General features: G+C 55.3%; 2 protein-coding genes across 11 annotated transcripts in view; one reads left to right on the forward strand and one right to left on the reverse strand.

Annotated features, from left to right (window-relative positions):
• Window positions 1-5,174, forward strand: part of SYT7 (synaptotagmin 7) — a 63,567-nt gene extending 58,393 nt beyond the window's left edge. For all 10 annotated transcript variants that reach the window (XM_086383555.1, XM_086383556.1, XM_086383557.1 and 7 more), the window contains one exon: window positions 1,790-5,174. In XM_086383555.1, the coding sequence (XP_086239681.1) occupies window positions 1,790-1,894 (105 nt within the window). In that variant the 3' untranslated portion in view covers window positions 1,895-5,174. The remainder of the gene's footprint in view (window positions 1-1,789) is intronic.
• A 3,102-nt stretch (window positions 5,175-8,276) lies between these two features.
• Window positions 8,277-11,960, reverse strand: LRRC10B (leucine rich repeat containing 10B). Its single transcript, XM_086383566.1, has 2 exons — window positions 8,861-11,960; window positions 8,277-8,746 (listed from the first exon to the last, which is right to left on the reverse strand). The coding sequence occupies exon 1, from the start codon at window positions 10,320-10,322 to the stop codon at window positions 9,444-9,446; it is 879 nt and encodes a 292-aa protein (XP_086239692.1). The 5' UTR covers window positions 10,323-11,960; the 3' UTR covers window positions 8,277-8,746; window positions 8,861-9,443.
• Between the last annotated feature and the right edge of the window lie 6,627 nt (window positions 11,961-18,587).

An 18,587-nucleotide genomic window follows, 5' to 3' on the forward strand; every position in this document is an offset into this window, starting at 1 on the left:
TGTAGGACCTTGCCTCTCTGAGCCTCAGCCTTCTCATTTGCAAAATGGAGCTATAATACCAACTCTACAGCACTTAGCAGGGTGTTGTAAGAACTGCCTGAGGCATGTGGACATTCTCCTTGCAGAAACTGACCTCTCTTCGTCATATATTAAGCGAAAGTCCATGCCTGGCCTTGAGTTTTTCCAGGATGCAATTCCGTACCATAAAGCCATCTCTTTTCTACTTTGAAATGTCTATTCCTTTGTTTGGCTATGGCTTAGCGTGGAGAATGTGGGCTTGAGAGTCACCCTGCCTAGATCCAGGGCCCAGTGCTGCCTCTTAACAGTCATAACGTTTATGAGCCTCGTTCTTCCTCTTGAAATGAGAGTAAACAAACCTAGCCTCACAGGGTGCTGGGAGGATTAAATAACACAGGCAAGGTGCTTAACACAGCATATGGAACATGTATGTTAGCTACGATCGTAATGGCTATTACTGAGAAGTTCCTAGTAAGGGCATGGGCGTCCAATTGGGAATGGAGGTTTGACCAGGAACAGTGCAGGAAGTCAGTTGATCAGGGAGGTACAGGGGAAGGGAAGATGCTCACTCACAGGAGCAAGTGAGGGGAGAACATGCGTCACCCAGGGGATGGCCCGGTATGAGGGAAATGGGAAGTGGCCTGGGCACCCACAGGGAAGAGGGCCAAGGTGGAGGCACCCCTCAGACAGATGGGAATGGAGAACCTAGCTATTGGGGGTGGGAGGGAAGCAGCTGGCCCCAAAGAGGAGACCTGGCCCTGCCTGCCATCCAGCAAGGCCCAGGGAGTATGTATGACTTGCTGACCTGTGGTCACAGGTAGGATGGGTCCCCAGGACAGCATCACCCACATCCCACTGGGACCATGAGTGTTGAGCCCTTCCTTGACCAGCTTAGTCTTTTCTCAGGCTTAGTCTTTCAGAGTTGAGTGAGCCCTACCTTCTGCTGGCTGAACCGAGGTGAAGGTGGATTTGTTCTCCCTTTGGCCCAGGTAGCTTAGGGAGCCCTATGCTCTGAGCTAACCACCAGTCACAAGGCTGAGGTTAGCCAGGGGATCACGTACACAGCCTCCCCTGCCCCGGGGCTATGAAGCTTCTCACATGAAAGCAGGTAGAATTAGGTTGATAGTATAAAGTCCACGGGGTCTCCAAGACTCGGGCACGACTGAGCAACTGAACAACAACAAACGAAGGCCCAAAGATCCAGATTTAAATCCCTCTGCACCACTCATAAATCCTGTGACTATGGGTACAGGATACCTCTCTGTACCTTACCTCTCTGTACCTTAGTTTCTCCATCTATAAAATGGGGATAATAACATACCTGCCTCACCGGTAAGGATTTGATGATCTAGGTATGCAAAGTCCCTAGCTCCGTGCCTGATAGGTAGTAAGTGCCTATGAAGTGTGGGAGTGTTTGTCAGTAAGGAGAGATAGACAGTGCCCAGCAGGTAGGGGAGGGAAGGGCGTGGGAGAATCCTGCCTCCATCCCCATCCATCTCCCACCACAAAACTGGCTGGGAGTTTAATTCAAAAGGGCCAGGCATGCCCAGGCTCCCGAGAGAAAGCACAAGGAAGATAGGTCAGGCTGGTGGGGGGGTTGCTGGGGATAGGAGGGGCTTCTGTAGGGTAGGTTGTCACTGCAGGCAGAGACCCCATTGGTCCCCACGATCACAAGCTAGGGTGTCACCGTGGACAGAGTGTCACCACCAGTGGGGGAAGGGACAGTGCCTCAGAGGGTGCCACTAACGCCTCCTCTTCCCTCTCTCCCCAGATCTACCTGTCCTGGAAGAGCGGGCCCGGGGAGGTGAAGCACTGGAAGGACATGATTGCCCGGCCCCGGCAGCCTGTGGCCCAGTGGCACCAGCTGAAGGCCTGAATGGGGCCAAGGGAGCCCCAGGGGGCCGAGAGCCGGGTCCCCATCACGCCCTCGCCACTTTATGCACAAGGCCCGGCCTGGCCCCCCCGGCCATGGGTGAGGGAAGGATCCTGAGGGCTCGGCCAGGGAGAGGTCCCAGGAACCAGTCGGGCCCTGCTTCTAGGAAGCACCAGCCCCATTCCCCACCAGTCCAGCTCTGGGGGAGGGGCTCTGGGAGCCATTTGCCTGCTTTGCCCCTTTCCTTCCTGACTTGCTGATACTCAAGAAGCGGGGAGGTGAGCTTGAGAGCCAGAGGGCAGATCCCTCCAGAGGCCCGCCAGGTGGGCACGGTCCCCCCCCCCCGCCCCCGTTTTCTTTAAGGCAGAGCCTAGGAGTGGAGGAAGGCCGCCCCCTCCCCCGCCCCCAACGTGGGCCCAGGAGAGGGGATGTCGGAGGCGTTTGGCCCCGGCCTGGCCTGACCAAGAGAGAGGGAGGCCTGTTCCAGGGCAGTTTCAGGAGCCGGCTGGGCCCTGAATGCCGAGGATAGTATATAGCCTGCTCCGGGGGTCCTGGAGCCGCAGCCCTGTGTACTTGTGTTGTGTCCACCGTGTGTGTGTAATGTGTGTGTGTGCGTGCACGTTTGGGGGTGGCAGCACGCACTCCCTGTGTCCCTGGGGCCCATGTACTGAAGGCGATGCAGAAAGGACTGGGTGGGCTAGAGGCTTGAGAAGTCAAGGCACAGAGCTAGGGGTTGGGAGAGGAGAGGCAGGTGAGGGGGTGAGGTGAGGCAGGGATGGAGGAAGAGGTGGCTGGGGAAAAGGGGCAGAGAGGAGCTGGGCTGAGACCTGGGCTCTGTCCTTCTCCTCCCGCCTCCCAGAGCTCTCCACTGCTCCCTCCCCAAAAATGTCATCTCTTGAGCATCGGCTCATGCCTTTTAGGCACCACTGTGTATATCACATTCCACCTCTGCTCCTTTCTGTCTCAGGGGTCCCAAGCCCCCACGAGCTCTCTTCCCCAACATCCTCAATCCAAAGACACCCTCCGCGTTCCCAGGTGTCACCTCCCAGCCACACTGGTAGCACTCACCACGCCTTCCAGCTTCCTTCCCCTTCCTCCTCTCTGTCTGCCGACCTCCCTCCCAAATTCTCCCTCTCCTCCATCCCACCCCGTCTCGGAGACTTGCCCTTTCATTCCATCGTGGTCTCTGTCCTTGCATCACTTGAGCAGCTCACGTTTCCCACCGCCCCTGGTCCCCTGGTTCAGGCGGAGGAAGCAGAGAGCATTCCCGGATCCTGTGAGCTTTGAGGTTGCCCTCCTCCCCCACAAAGAAACTGTGGTTTCCCTGCCTCCGCGGCTGCAGAGACCAAAACTAGCAGCTCCACGGAGAGGGAAGATTTCAAGATGATCCCTGCTTAAGCCCCCTCATCCCCACGTGGGTACCGGTGTTGATACAAGACAGCTGGCAAACGCCTTCGAATCCCGGGGTCCGCGCGCTTGCGCCTGACATTCCCGGCAGATGCCGCCAGGTGGCGCCAGCACACCACAATCTGTGGACGAGGCTTGAGACCACGGCTCTACCCCCAAATGGGTCTGACGCCCCAGGAAAGGAGACCCTGGAAAAGGTCCCCCACTTTGCACGGCAAAAGCATGGGCAGTTGGGAACCATGTTCCTTAAGTAGACTTCCCTTTGAGCTGAGCGTTCTGCTCACATTTTTGCCCATATCAAAAGTTTCTTACATAGACTCTCATGCCTTCACCCTTACCCCTGACCCCAAGGATCTGGAGGAATATCATACAAAGTAAGTGAATCATTTTGTAGAGTGAAGAGTGCTAACGTAAAGCAAGTAGTCATCCACATTCCTTGTAAATCCCAAATTTTCTATATGGTAGCTTTGCTTAAAATGGGGGTCTGCCCTCATGGCACGGCCCTTATCGGGCAGGCTGGGGAACCAACCCCCAGCGGGGAGGGAGGACAGCGGCTCCGGAGACAGTGGAAGCGAAGAAAGGTTGCTGTTGGAAGCTCTGAGAAGCGGAGGGGCTCTGCCAGCCTCCATCCCGCCCTCAAATCCTGTGCCCCTCCACCCCGAGGCCGGTGGGAGAGCAAGCCCCGCCCCGGGTCCCCTTGCCTGCTACAGAGCTCTCGGGAATTGGACCAACTAGCACTGAGTGGGCGGGGCAACTGCATCCCCGTTTTTCCGAGCCCCGCCCACGAAGCTCTTAGCCAATCACATGCAGAGAGCCTCACAGGGTCTTGCCTATTCCAAACCTGACCGCACCCAGGCGCAGCGATGAACCCTGCCTGGGGTTCTCCAACCCTCGACGTGCAGCCTAAGCTCTGGGACGCGGGGGTGGGGTGGCAAGCGGCGGGCCAAGGGCAAAGTGGGCTAGCAAGGTAAGAGGCGGGTGGTATGGGTGAGGGCGGAGGGAGGTCTAAGGCTTTAGGGAACAGAGAAAGGGGGAACTTGAGGGTGGAGGAAGGGCACTGCCCTGTCGCCATCCCAGGACCTTGGAAAGATCACCCACACTCCCAGGGCCTCAGTTTCCCCATCTGTAAAATGATGGTAATAATACTTCACCTACCTCATGGGGGAGGTTGTAAGGCCGCCGTCACCTGACCTGGGGGTGGAGGCAGGAGGATTCTGAAGGTGCTACCCGCGAGCAAAGTATTATTACCGCAGCCTGAAGGCAAGGCCCGCCTGCCCCTCCCCCCACAGAGCCTCCGGGGATAGCTGAGGCCGGCCTGGGCCCACCTATCTCTTCTCCACTGTGTTCCTGCACTCTTCTTGAGCGTCATCCACCATCTTTGTGGGCACCCTAGAGTTAGTTGTTAACTTGTTCAGGTATCCTTTCTTGTGACCATCACCCCACATAACTGCTGTATAAATTCCACCTGCCCCAGGACCCCGCACCTGCCCACTGGCGCTAGACGCCAGGGAAGGGACAAGGAAAACAGCCACACAAAAAGCCAAGGGGAGTCCCCAGAGTCCCCAGTCCTGCTGGGGCCCCAGGGGTGGGGATTGGTGGTTTCTGTTTGTATTGTGTTTGAGTCCTTGAGCGCAAGTGTTTTATTAAAAAAAAAAAACTACGACAAAAACCCACCGTCACAAAAAAAAAAAAATTGCAGCGAAGAGAAATGAAGAAAAACTGAAGAAAAAAAGAGGGAAAAAAAAATTTTTTTTTCCACCACATGCACCCTCTAAGCCAGCAAGATTTCCTCTTTGCAAAATCGTATTTTTGTGGGGATGGGCCCTGCTTTTTGTGGCAAGGCCCATTCTGATTAATAAAGGATCGTGAAAAAGTAGGGCCTTGGCTGTTTCCTCCGTGGGTCCTAGCCCTCCACTATCTCCCAGGGGAAGAGGAAGTGGGGGATGGGGATGGGTAGCCTGGGGCCAAGTCTCCCCTCACCTGTCACCTTTGGGATTCAGCTTCACTTGGTGAGGCCCTTTTAGCCTATCTTCAGGTTGAGGATATGAACCCACCAGCTACCCAGAAAGCCAGGAAGCAGCCATACTCCCTGGATCATGCCTAAAGCAAGGCTTATTGGGAGTGGAGTCTCCTTAGGGCTTACAGGGTGCCCCCTCTAGTTCACCCAGCCCAACACACCCTCCCCACAGTTCCCAGGGGACCCTCACCACCCTCCAAGGCAGGTGAGACAAACCAAAGGGAGAGCCTTCACCTTCCCCACCACCAATGTGAACTCTGACAGGGCCACTGTGGTTTCAGGCCAGTGTGTCCTCTCTGTGTTCCCTGTGGAGTTCTGGGTCTGTTGGCTGGACCTGAGCCTTCTCTCCACCCTTTTTCTGGTTTCATCCTTTAGTATTAGAAAAGTCTCAACTCAAAAGCGTCCCAGGCCAGTCCCGGCCTGAGGACCTAGGAAGCTGGGCCCCAGTAGACACAGAGGCCCCGGGGCAAGCTGTTTCCTTCCTCAGTTCTCTCCATCCACAGAAGAGCAATAACCATCCTTGCCCTTTCTCCTTCCCTCCCGCACACAGCCCGGGGAAACGAGGCTTGGCAGCTCTCCCGGTTCTTTCAGAAGGGAAGTGCTGCACCTGTATGGGTGCACAGGAAAGGAGAGCCCTCCACTGTCATGTGGCCACCTGCTGGCCCCTGTCCACTCCTATTAGAGGGGCCACCTCGCCTCTTGCTCCCCCGCACCGGGGGCTGGCAGCTTTCTCCTCACTCTGCACTAAGTACTCCCACCTGAAGCTGCCCGCCCTCTCCCCTTCTGCCCCATACTGACAATATGGTTTAAATGTCTCTGGTTCAGAGGTTGGAGGGAGCCCTAGGGTCAGGTAAGTAAGCCTCACAAGCAGTTCTGGCCAGGACTTCTGCTCAATCTGGAAAATCTAGGCTAAAAAGCAGGACAGCTCGGCCTGGCAGAAGTGACAGCCCCTTGCCGTGGGCTCCAAGCCTCCCTCCTCCTGCACTTCTGTCTTTCTCCTGCCTTCACTTCGTGGGGTTTCTCTTCATCCCTACCTGCAGAGACTCCCCTATCCTTCCCTGTGCCTGGGACCACTGCCCTCTGGTCTCTTTCTCCTGCCAGTCCCTCTTGGATTCCGCTGCTTTCTGGAAGGCCATCTCAGGCCACGTCCTGCTCTCCTCTCCCTCCCCCACAAAGACAACCAGAAGGACACGGCTTGAACATGCTGTATGCCCCAGCCCTTGGCTCCCCTGACCACCTGTCTCCCTTGAAGAAGCCCCGCTCCCTGTGTCTGAGTCTTGTGTGTATGTGTTGTGTCACCTTTAGCTTGTGAGCCCACCCTCGGGCAAGGACCCCTGTCTGAATACATGTTCTGCGTAGCACAGTCGGGTGTGCTAATAAATGTCCATTCTGAGAACAAGAGTGCCCAGGTGTCTTAAGGAAGCTTTGGGGCAATGGCTAAGCAAGCCCATGTGATGGCACTGGAAGCAAGGGAGGTGCTTCTGGGCAGGGCCCCCAGTTTCTGAGCACCCTGTTCTCCTGCTTTCTGAAGCGGGAAGAGGGGGATGGTGGTAATGAATTCAGGAATGCTGCTCTGCCAGCTGGGAGGGCTGGCTGTTGGGAGGCTCCAGGAGGAAGAAAGGCTATGATTCCCACTGACTCCATACCCAGACCTGACCACCAGCCACAGGCAGGTAGCATCTCCGGTGGTTCGGATTGAGCACTGGGTTAGGAGGCCTAACATACACTTATGGGCAAGTCACTTACCTCCCCGGGCCTGTTCTTTGCCCTGTTGCTGCCTCTGCTCTCATCTCATCACCATCCCCACAGCCTGCCTCTGCCCTGCATCCCTGGCACAAACACTGAACTCTTCCAGGGCTTCCCTGCCCTGTTCCCCCACAATCCACCCACCCCTGACTGTCCCCCCAACAACATGGGGAACTGCTGACCTGGCCATTGTTACAAGTGCCCCTATAAAAATCATCTCCCTTTCTCCCTTCTCCTCCAAGGCCAAGTGTTAAGTCACGGGCAGCTGGGGGCTGGGGAGCAGGTGGGCCAGTGGGGAGGGACCACCAGCCCTGATGGAGCCTCAACAGGGGGACCGTGGCACCTGAGGGTCTCTGGGAGGGACACAGTCAGCAGCCAAACCCCAGGCTCCTTTTCTTCCTTGAGAAGAAGGCAGCCTCTAGTCTTCCCCATTCTACAAGCACTTTGTGCATTTGGAGGCCTTCACTCTCCCAAGCTGACTCCTTCAGATCCATCCCTGGCTTCCTCCTGATCCGCAGGGCCAGCCCAGTGGCCAGCGAGCTGCTGGGCCAAGCCTGACCTTTGGGCCTTATATGACATTATCCTTGTTGCCATGGTGATGGTGGCCTGGCAGCATCTTCTCATGGGACATAGGCCTCCAGGCTTGAGGTTTTACAATTTTCTCTCTTTAAAAAAAAAAATATTTAACTCTTTCCACCCTGCCCCCCCTTAACAATGAGGAGAGAAAGTAATGACTGAGCTTAAAATAAAAAAAAAAAAAAACACAATTAAGAGGAAGAAACAGAGAGAGGAAAATGGAGCCAGGGAGATGGAAGGAGGGAAGAATAGTCACAGATGGGGAGGAACAGGGTCAGTACCAGTGAAAGAATAGAGAAAGGTCAGCCCAGCCTGAGATTCAAAAATATATTAAGAGTCAGGATATCTGAGAAGGAAGCTGGAGAAGACCGGGGAAGGGAGGCTGGGGGTTGGGGGCAGTGGCCGGGTGGCAGAAAGATACAGCCAGACAGAAGAGCAGTCTTGAGCAGCGAAAGCCATTTGTGACTGAAGACAAGCTCTCCTGCCCCAGACAGGATACAACAGTTGGCTGGGGCCACTGTGACGCAGAGCTGGGGCACATGGACAAGGGGCAGTGCCAGGGGCAGCCCAGAGTCCCCACAGCAACGGGACCCAGTGCTCCCAGGGCTTATAAATAAACAGACATGTGGGAAACGCACATTCTTTCTCCAAGAAATATAATTTATGTTTACAGCCAGTTTTTTTTTTTCTTTTTCTCTTCCTAAAGAAAACACCACCATGTGGGGCCCCCGCCCCAGACAGTGTCCCTGAGTGGCCCTGGCCCTGGGCCTTCCTCCCATTATTGCTTGGATGGGAAAGATCTGACCCTGGGAACTGCAGAGCAAAGCTTCATTCCTCACCCCCTGGAGGCTGTCCTGGTGACGGAGAGGAGGCACACAGGGCTCGTCCCCTGCCCCACGCCGTGCCAACCACCCTGACGCTGCCCATTTAAGGGAATGGAGAGTCCAGGCGGTGGCTACACAGGAGCAGCGGCCCAGAGCAGAGAGCCTCTCTCTTGGTGCAGGAGGCCCTGGAGGCACAGTGGCTTCTTTTCAAACCTGACAGCTGGAAGGCTCAGGCCGTGGGGAAGGGAGGGCCTGTTCTCTTTGCAGCAAGATTCCGCACACAAGCTGGGAGAAGAGAACAGAAGAAAAGGCAGGGGCAGAGACCTTGCCTTCTGGCTGACCCCCTATCCCCACCCCTTCCCCACAAAATTTAGGAGGCCTGGAGAGGGAGGTATGTACCATGAGCCCCGGTGGAGGGGCAAGGGCAGCTGTGGTGTTTGGTCCCCAATCCCCGGCTCCCACACCTGTCTGTCCAGGGCACAGGCTCCAGCTCCAAGCCCCCTGCCCCTGAGCCAGGCCTTCTTCTGTTCGCACTTCTGCCTCATGCAGGCATGTGGTCCACCCGAGAGGTAGTGGCTCCTGTGCCAGAAAGGGTGGACCTAGGAGATCCAAACTCCGGTTGGAGGTGGGGGCCTTGGGCATCCAGACTCAGCCGAGGAGATGATTCCGTGGTCAGTGGTGACCCTGGTTCCAGGAAGAAGCTGGTGCTTTTATTGTGTTGCCAGTGACTCTATCAGGGGCCAGAGGAGCTATAGGTGGAAAGAGCTGGGGCTTCTTGGCCTGACGACTGCCCAGGGACCAGCCGGGAGGCAGTCTTCTCATCACCCTGGAATGTCTGAAGATGGCTCCCAGGCCTGCCTGTCCCTGGCAGTGTGCCCAAACTGACCCCTCCTCTGCCCCCAAGTAGGGACCCACCGTTCCCACAACCTTCCCGGAGCCCCTCCTCCCAGACTGGCCAAAGCCCATCGTTCAGATCACAGGCTCAGGTGCCCAGTCCTGGAGCTGCTTCCAGGGCACGGAGGCTGTCGCCGGGGGCCCCCAGAGCCTGGGAGCTACCGCCCCCTATGAGCAGGTCTTCTTCCTCTTCATCATCAAAGACCCGCGCTGGGCGCCTGGGCGGCGGCCGGGGCGTGGGCTCGTCGCGCTCGGCCATGCGCTCGACGGCGCCCTCGCCCACAAGGAAGACTGTGTCGGCCACGCGGGGGGGGCCAGTGACCGGGTTGTGGTCGTAGGAGAAGACGCGCAGGGCGCGCAGCGGGTGCAGGTCGGGGAAGCCGCCCAGGCGGTTGCGGTCTAGGTCGAGGATGTGCAGGCGGCCCATGCGCAGCAACGCGGGCGGGAATTCCTCGAAGCGGTTGCCGTAGAGCCAGAGGCCGCGCAGGCCCGTCATGCGCGGCAGCTCCGCGGGCAGCGCGCGCAACCGGTTGTCGCCCATCTGCAGCGACTGCAGCGCCACCAGGCGCAACAACGGCCGCGGGAAGCGCCGCAGGAAGTTGCCCTCGATCCAGAGGCAGCGCAAGCTCTGCAGCTGCGCGAAGTCGGCGGGCAGCGCCAGCAGCCGGTTGCTGCCCAGGTAGAGGCGCGTGAGGCGCGGAAGGCGACACAGGCCGTCGGGCAGGCGCTCGAGTTTGTTGAAGTCGAGCGCCAGGATGCGCAGCTCGCGCAGCTCCTCGATCTCCTCGGGCAGCTCGCGCAGACCCGTGCCGCTCACGTACAGCTTCTGCAGGCGGCTCAGCGCGCACACGGCGCTGGGCAGCCGCCGCAGCCGCCTCCCGCTCAGCTCCAACTGCTGCTCGCCGTTGCGCAGTTGCTCCTCAGCGTCCGACGGCAGCTCGTCCGGCGTAGACTCGGCGATGCCCATGGTCACCAGCCCCGGGCGGGGCCGCCGCCGCCGCCGCCGCCGCCCGGCATCGCCCCGCCCTGGCGGCCCCTGGGCCTCCTAGACGGGGCCGAGGCCGCGCTGGCTCCGGGGCCCCCCGCCCCGGCCTGTCCCTGCTTCGGAAGGGAGGCCGTGCGGGGCGGGGAGGAGGCGCCCCCCTGGGGCCCCGCCGAGGCGCGCCGCGCCCGGCCGCCCGCCCTCCGGCCTCCGCCGCTCCCTCTGCTGGAGGCCGACTGGTTTGGGTTAGCGCGGATTCTTAGCTTGGAGACCCGTCGCCCTGGCAACCCCCGACGCGCGCGCGGCTGCCAATGAAGCGGAAGGAGGGCGGGGTGGGGCCAAGGTGCAGCTGAGTTGGGTCCTGGAGCCCCGGCCCGCGGCCCGCTTTCCCACCCGTCGGGCGCCGGAGACAGCACTAACCCAGGGAACCCAAGAACCGCGCCCCGCAAGCCTGGCTCCGTGCCAACACAAACCCGACGACTGACGCTGTCTACGCTTCCAGCCACAGCGAGCCGCTTCGTGTGCGGTTTGTAGGCGCCCAGAGCTGCAAGTCCGGGAAGGAAACAAGGACTGAGGAAATGCCGGCGCGCGACCCAAGACTCCGGACAAGTGGCTCTCCAGCAGGGACTGAGAGGCGAGGTCAATGCCCGCCAGCGTGCGTGTCCAGTCTTCCCGCTAGGGTCACATTAGGGGAGTAACTCAGAACAGTGCTCTTTCTGGGCTCTTTCAGGGTGGGTCGAGGATCTGCGGGGACCCAAGCTTGGCTCCGTACCTCTCCCCGCCCGGTACACCCTCAGCGCGCCGCAGGTTCCGGGTTAGTGCACTCACCCCTTCTGCCGAGTTCCTCCAGCTGTGCTTAAGGTCGGTGGGTAACTGCGGTGGACAGAGGACTGGAGCACACGAGCGCCTTTGAGCACCACAAACGGTGACCACACTCGTTCTGTAACGCTTCCTTTTGCACACGCTCTCACCAGCAGCCTTTTTGCCCCTGACTTCCCTCCTACTCCAAGCCCTCCTGCTAGAGCTGCCAGCAGAAACACTCCCTCTGGTTTATTGCCAGCCTGTCATGTGCCCAGCACTGTACTAAAAGCACTGCGTTGAATCCTTGCCACAAACCTATGAGGTAGGTACCCTCACTGCCCCGATTTTAAAGATGGAGAAACTGAGGCTCAGAGAGGTTTGACATGAGCTGGGTGACTTGCTTGGGGCTTCCCCGGTGGCTCAACTGTAAGAATTCGCCTGCAGTGCAGGGGATTCAGGAGACACAGGTTCGATCCCTGGGTCAGGAAGATCCCCTAGAGAAGGGCATGGCAACCCACTCCAGTATTCTTGCCTGGGAAATCCCATGGACAGAGGAGCCTGGTGGGCTACAGTCCATAGCGTCGCACAGAGTCAGACAGGACTGAAGTGACTTAGCATGCACACATGCACGGGTGACTTGTCCAAGGTCACCCCGCTGGCTAGTGGCTGGGATTTGAAACCAGGCAGGGGACTTTCCTGGCTGTCCAGTGGTTAAGGCTGGCGCTTCCATTGCAGGGAGCGCAGGTTCCATTCCTGATTGGGGAACTAAAATCCCGCATGCCTCACTGCTTGGCCAAAAATAATAATAAATAAAAATAAAACCAGGCAGACTGCCTCTCCAACTTGTTTTCTTAACCATGTGTGCGTGTGTGTGCTCAGTCGTGTCTGACTCTCTGCGACCCTATGGACTGTAGCCCGCCAGGCTCCTCTGTCCATAGGACTTCCCAGGCAAGAATACTGGAGTGGGTTGTCAATTCCTTCTCCAGGGTATCTTCCCAACCCAAGGGTCGAACCTATGTCTCTTACATCTCCTTCATTGGCAGGCAGGTTTTTACCACTAGTGCCACTTGGGAAGCCCCTCTTAGGTACTTATGGGATTAAGAATGCCTTTGTCATCAGAGTTAGAGGCTCTGCCATGAGAAAATTCATGGTCAGAAGTGGAGTCATTTCCATTTATTGGAGTAGTCTTAACCATGTTCCACTCCAATAAATGGAAATGACTCCACTTCTAACCATGAATTTTCTCATGGCAAAGCCTCTAATTCTGATGGTTATTAATCCCGTTAGAAAGATGAGGAAAGTGGCCCCAGAGGGATTAGGCAACTTGCTGAAGGTCACAGAGTGATGAAAGAATACAGTCAGGGAGTCAAGTGTGTAGGCTCCAAGCCTCCTCCATCCTGCCTTCCCATGTGACTGGTGTGTTGATAACTGGCTGAGTGACTTCTCTGATGGTCCAGTGGGTAAGACTCCATGATCCCACAGGTTCCATCCCTGTTCTGGGAACTAGATCCCACATGCTGCAACTACGAGTTTGCATGCTGCAACTAAGACCTGGCACAGCCAAATAAATGAAATAATAAATTTTTTAAAAAGATAATTGGCTGATGGGACAGACCTCTAGACTGCATCTTGCCCTTTGACCCATCCCATTTTTTCCCACTACAGGCAGGGCAGGAGGCCAGTCCAAGGGCAGACAGCAGTGGCTGATGCAAGAAAAGGATGCAAACCACAAGCCCTGAAATATAAGCTGGGTGGGGCAGGCACGCTTGTCTCCTTCCCTGCTGGCACAGGGTCTGGCACATAGTGGTGGTTCAATGAGAATTGTCAACATTTTAAAAGATGAAGGCAAACCTTACATACTGTGAAATGCCTAGGCCGTAAGTATACGGTTTGGTGAGTTCTGACAAATGTAAACACCGTGTAATATTTCCATCACTCAGAGTTCCCTCCTACCTGCCTCTTCCAGACAATCCCCACCTCCCAGAGGCAACGGTGATCCTGACCTCTATCATCATGGATCAGGTTTGCCTGCTCTTGAATTTCATATAAATAGAATTATTCCGTGTGTACCTTTTTTTTGTTTTTGGTCCTGGCATCTTTTGCTCAGATGCTTGATATCTATGTGTTGGATAAGGGAACAGAAGGGCAGAGCAATAGCAGTTGTAATCAGCTGAGGGATGTCACGGGGCAAACAGATGATGGAGAACACAGAGGCAGGTGTTGCTCTGAGCCAGGAGCTAGCTGCCCTGGAATGAAGACTAACAAGATCCGAGCTGAGTAGAGGAACCAGGCAGAGGATAAGTAGGGCTGAGATACCAGATCTGTGATGGAGGAGGATTCTGAGCCCCAGGCAGCAGGATTTCAAGCTCCTTCTGGATCTCCCCTAAGCCCCAAACCAACTCTCTCCCTTCTACTCATTTGGGAGAACTTCTGGGAAGAGCTGACACCTCAGAGACCAGAAAGCTGAGGAAAACGCAGCCAGGCATCTGGGACAGGAAAGAGCGCCTCCCCATCCACCCCACCTCCTGGTGCCACCCCCACCCCCGCCAGCAGCTTCCCCAAGGGAACATTTGCTGCGGAGGAGGGGGCCCAGCCAACCCCCCTCACCACATGCTCGGGGCTGGCACTGCAGCACCAGGCAGCCCTCTTGGGCTCTGCCAGCACTGGCAGGACACCCAAGCCCCTGCCACCCCAGCCCCGGCCTTGGCAGAGCTTCCTGGGCTCAAGGGTACAGGGGACCAGCCCTCTTCTTTCTTTCTTGCTCTCGGTAGATGCTGTACCTCGCCTCCCACCAGGCCCTTCTCAGTGGGGAAAGGTAAAGCGCGCTGTCGTTCTGGGCCCACGCAGGCTGGCAGCGGGGCAATCGTGTTGATGAATCACGCCGGCGCTGCGGGCGCCCAGCCCTTGTCGAGGCGTCACTAATGAATTAGCTTCAGCCCCAGCACGGGGCCTCTCAGCCTTTCCCCACTCCCCCGAAAGGCAGGAAACTGAAACCTGGGAGCCAGGAGGGGCTCTGACAGCTCCAGGAATTCACCCAGACCCCAGCCAGCCCCTCTGCCCACACGTGCTGGAAAAATGTCCAAAGGCCAGGCCCCTCAGGCCCCCTGAAACAGTCTCTCCAATTCTGGTCAGGAGCTAGAACTGTCCCACCCACCTCCAAATCCATTGTGTTGTTTTTTTTTTTTAAGAAATTTTTGAAATACAGAAAACGTACAGAGCTTTCTGGGATAAACACCCCTGTGCCCAGAATCCAGCGCTAACAGTTGCTCACACTGTGTCACACTTGCTTTATATCTAGTTTCTTTTAAATAAAAGGAAGAAAACTGCACATGTCATGTAGAAGTCCCCTTTGTTGCCCCTCCTGTGTCCCCACGAGCACCCCAGCCCCCTGCCTCACTGACCCTGCCACGACCCGTCTGGTTCCCACCCCCACCATCCCATGTTCCAACCCCCCACCTCCCCCTCACCTCCCACCCCCCATCTTTGGAGCCAGGACCTCTGTGGCTGATGGAACTTAAATAAGATAAAGGAATGTTGGCATCGTCTATTCTTAGAAAGCAAGGCTTTGAGCCTATTAGAGCCAACCATGAAATGCCAGCCCTGGGAGTATGCTTGGTACATCAGAAGATCACAGGTTCTGTTAAGAAGCCAGGGGCCCTCACCCCAGAAAAGTGCATGGAGGCAGGAACTAAATGACACTTACAATTCCCGTGGTTCCTCATCTCCCGAGGGTCTAGTCCAACTCCCTCATTTGGCCAAAAAGGAAGTGACAAGTCCTTTGTACCATGGCCCACTCCCTTTACCTGTACCAGCCAGAACTTGAGTCCTCACCATCATTCAGGTTTCATTCAACAACCATGAAGCCCCTGCTCATATGCCCAGACACTGCGGATGGCTATGCATGTGAACCTGAGACAAAAAAAAAAAAAACCCTGCCTTTGTGAAACTTGCATTCCTATGAGTGGAGATAATCAACAAACTGCATTTGAATATGTCAGGCAATAGCCAAGTTATAGAAGAGCTAAAATAAGAAGAGAGGACTGAGGACCCCACTTAAAACAGAGTGGCCAGGGACTTCCCTCGTGGCCTGATGGTTAAGAATTCACCTTCCAATGCAGGGGATGTGGGCTTGATCCCTGGTCAGTAAATTAAAACTTCATATACGTTGGGGCAACTAATCCAAGATGCAGATACCAGAGAGAAGCCTGGACTCCCCAAAGAAGAGCCTGTGAGCCTGCAATGAAAGACTCCTCAGGTTGCAAAGAAGACCCAATGCAGCTTACATAAACACATAAATAAATAAATATCAAAGTGAAAAACAGAAATAAAAAGTAAAAACAGAGTGGCCAAGGAGGCCTTGGTGGCAGGATGGCATTTGAGCAAAGACTGGAAGGAGGAGGAACAAATGAAGCAGACAGATGTCTGAGGAAAATAGGTTCCAGGCAGAGGGGATGGCAATGCCAAGACCCCAAGGCAGGAGTGTGCCTGGGCGTTCTGGAGCCACAGAATGCCCGCAGAGCAAGGGTGGGTGGGGCTCGGCAACAGATGAGGACAGAGAGGAAGGGACAGGGCAGACCATGGAGGGCTCATGGCCTCCTGTGAAGGCTTTGGCATTGACCCTGGGTGAGAGCTCCCTGGGGACTTTGAGCAGAGGAGTGACATGATTTGACACACATTTTAACAGGATCCCTTTGGCTGCAGCTGCAAGAAAGATGTGTGCCAGTGCGGCGTAGGGGGAGGAGGCGGGGGAGGAGTTTATGTTGCTCTCACCCCTCCCATCCAGTTCTCGGCCACAAAAATAATGATGGTTACCATTTACTGAGCACCCCCGGGTTTTCTGATTTACCTTTCTCCACACCTTGGCCAGGCAGGTACCTGCCCTACAGATGAGGAAAACAGATTCAGAGATGTTATGTAGCTTGAACACGGTCACACAGCTGGTCAGGGGCAAAGGCAGGATTCCAACCCAATCCATCTTATTGCGAGCCAGGCCTCCCCCCACTGTATCTTGTTGCCCCTCTTGGCCGTGGGAGATCAGAAGAACCACCCAGGATGCCCAAGTGCTTTCTCCCACCCTGCCGACAGCAGAAAAACTTCCAGGACCGTCCTTGATTCCAGGCCCTGGGGTTCAGTGTTTGCCCAACTGGGGGTGTCCTAGAACCCACAGTGCTAGTCTCAGTCAGTTCAGTCGTTCAGTCGTGTCTGACTCTTTGTGACCCCATGAACTGCAGCACACCAGGCTTCCCTGTCCATCACCAACTTCCGGAGCCTGCTCAAACTCATGTCCATCCAGTCGGTGATGCCATCCAAACATCTCATCCTCTGTCATCCCCTTCTCTTCCTAGTGCAAGTCTAGGAACCCCAGAACAAGCTGGAGAGGGCCAAGCAAAGAGGCCCGTAGGGCTGTGATCTGGGCTCAGGGTTTGCCTGTTAGCAAATCCCAGGTAGTCTCTGGCCCCTCACTGGCCCAGAACTTTCTCTAGACAAACAGACTCACAAGGCTAGCCCAGCCTCAGCCTCTGAGCATCTGCTCCCCAGGCTCCCTGGAAACTAGAGCCTAGATATACCCTGGAGGATCATTTTCCCCTGAAACAAGAGCTCTGAGAGTGACCTGCCTGGTCTGTTGAAAGCTGAGAGTGTCATTTTCCATTCAGTAGCCACCCCCACCTCCACAAACCCTCTTCATCTCTCCCAAGGACACAGGAGCTGGAGCAACATGGCCAAGAGAGTGAGGCTGACTCAATGGCCAGGGCCTTGCCTCCACACTGTGGATGGAAACCTGACCAAAGTAATGGTTCTAGTAGGTTCCACATTCCAAAATGACTTCTGAGCACTTCGTTCCGAAATAGGCCACAGTGGTCACAGCTGACTGCTGCCCATATGTTAATACCTTCCTAGACCTGTGGCCAAGTGTAGGTCCAATCCTTTGCTCCAAGACTATAAACTCAGCTCCCAACCATGACCACCAAGGACTAGCCTGTCTTAGTCCCCCTCCCTGTGGTGGGGGCTGTTGAGGGTCACCAACTTCTGTTTTTTTCCCCTTCTTCCTGAGTTCTCAGGCTGATGGGATGGGGCCCTGGGATGAGCCCTGAGCCGATGGATGTCGGCAGAATTGACACATGCCACCTCCCTACACAATCGTCCTCTCTTATTTTCTGCAGTGTCAATGGTGGAAAGGAATTGGATCCCCGAGTCATTACTTGGAAATGCACTCTCTGATTCATGTTAGACTATGTAACAAATAAGGAATACATTTTTAATATGTTTAGCCATTTAGAGGTATAGGCTGTTTGTTACAGAATGCACCTGGTCTAACACACTTCCTCTCAGTTTCTCAAATGCACCAGCTTCTTTCTACCCCAGGAGCTTTGCATATGCTGGTCCATCTTCTTCCCATTCTCCTTGCCTCGCACTGCTTACCCTTAAAATTTCAGCTGAAACCTCCCACTCTCAAAGAATCTTCCCAGATCCTTCAGAACACAGGAGTCAAGCCCCGATGTTACAGATTCTTCAGCTCCCACATTTCTCCTTCAAAGTACTTATTCCAATTATAATTAAATAAATAATTAACTGTGAGTTAGTTGAAGTCTGTTTCTTCCCTGGTGGCTAAGAAGGTAAAGAATCTGCCTCAATTCAGGAGACCTGGGTTCAATCCCTGGGTTGAGAAGATCCCCTAGAGAAGGGAATGGCAACCCACTCCAGTATTCTTGCCTGGAGAATTCCATGGACAGAGGAGCCTGACAGGCTACAGTCCAAAGAGTCTCAAAGAGTCTAAAGAAACTGAGTGCAAAGAGTCGCAAAGAGTCTAAAGCAACTGAGTGACTAACACTTGCACTTTCCTCTGTACTAAAGATATAAGATCCATGAAGGTGGAGACCTTGTTCATGGATGTTCCATGGTGCTCAGCCCCATACCTACTGAACGAACATGTGTTGAATGAATGGATGGGAAGTGTCCCTCCCACAGGATCCCTGGGGCCGTCTGTCCTGACTTGAACTACTCACCCTCTCAGAACCTCAGTTCTCACATCTGGAGGAAGTCCCAAACCGTGGTGGAATTGCGGGTGGGGAAGAAGTGGGAGGAGGGGAGCTAGGGACAGCTAGATTACTTGGGCCAGGCATAAAATTTAAGGGGGCACCAAAAAACTCAGTAATCAAGAGAAATAATAGTTTAATGCAATAAAAGCAGGGTCATAGCCAGTGCTGTGATCCATAGTGGATCATATGTCAAAAGAAAAGTCAGTGATATGAATCCTGTGTTTAAATTTCACTACTGTGTTCCTCATGAGGTTTTTTGCATTAATTTTGATTTTTTAAATTACTGCATTAAACTAATATTTGTCTGCATTCCTTGGCTTGATAGCACTTCTTTAAATCTTCTGCCCAAAGAAGTGCCTCACTTGCCTCACCCTAGTCCCAAACCTGGAATCCTCCTCTCCTCGAAGGATCC

This window comes from Bos grunniens, chromosome 29, assembly GCF_055505025.1.
Source record: "Bos grunniens cultivar Pamir isolate PY7600 chromosome 29, Bosgru_T2T1.0, whole genome shotgun sequence".
NCBI classification, from domain to species: Eukaryota; Metazoa; Chordata; class Mammalia; order Artiodactyla; family Bovidae; genus Bos; species Bos grunniens.

Excerpts from the sequence above, each read along its gene's own strand:
- LRRC10B (XM_086383566.1), bottom strand. The coding sequence starts at position 10,322 with ATGGGCATCGCCGAGTCTACGCCGGACGAGCTGCCGTCGGACGCTGAG.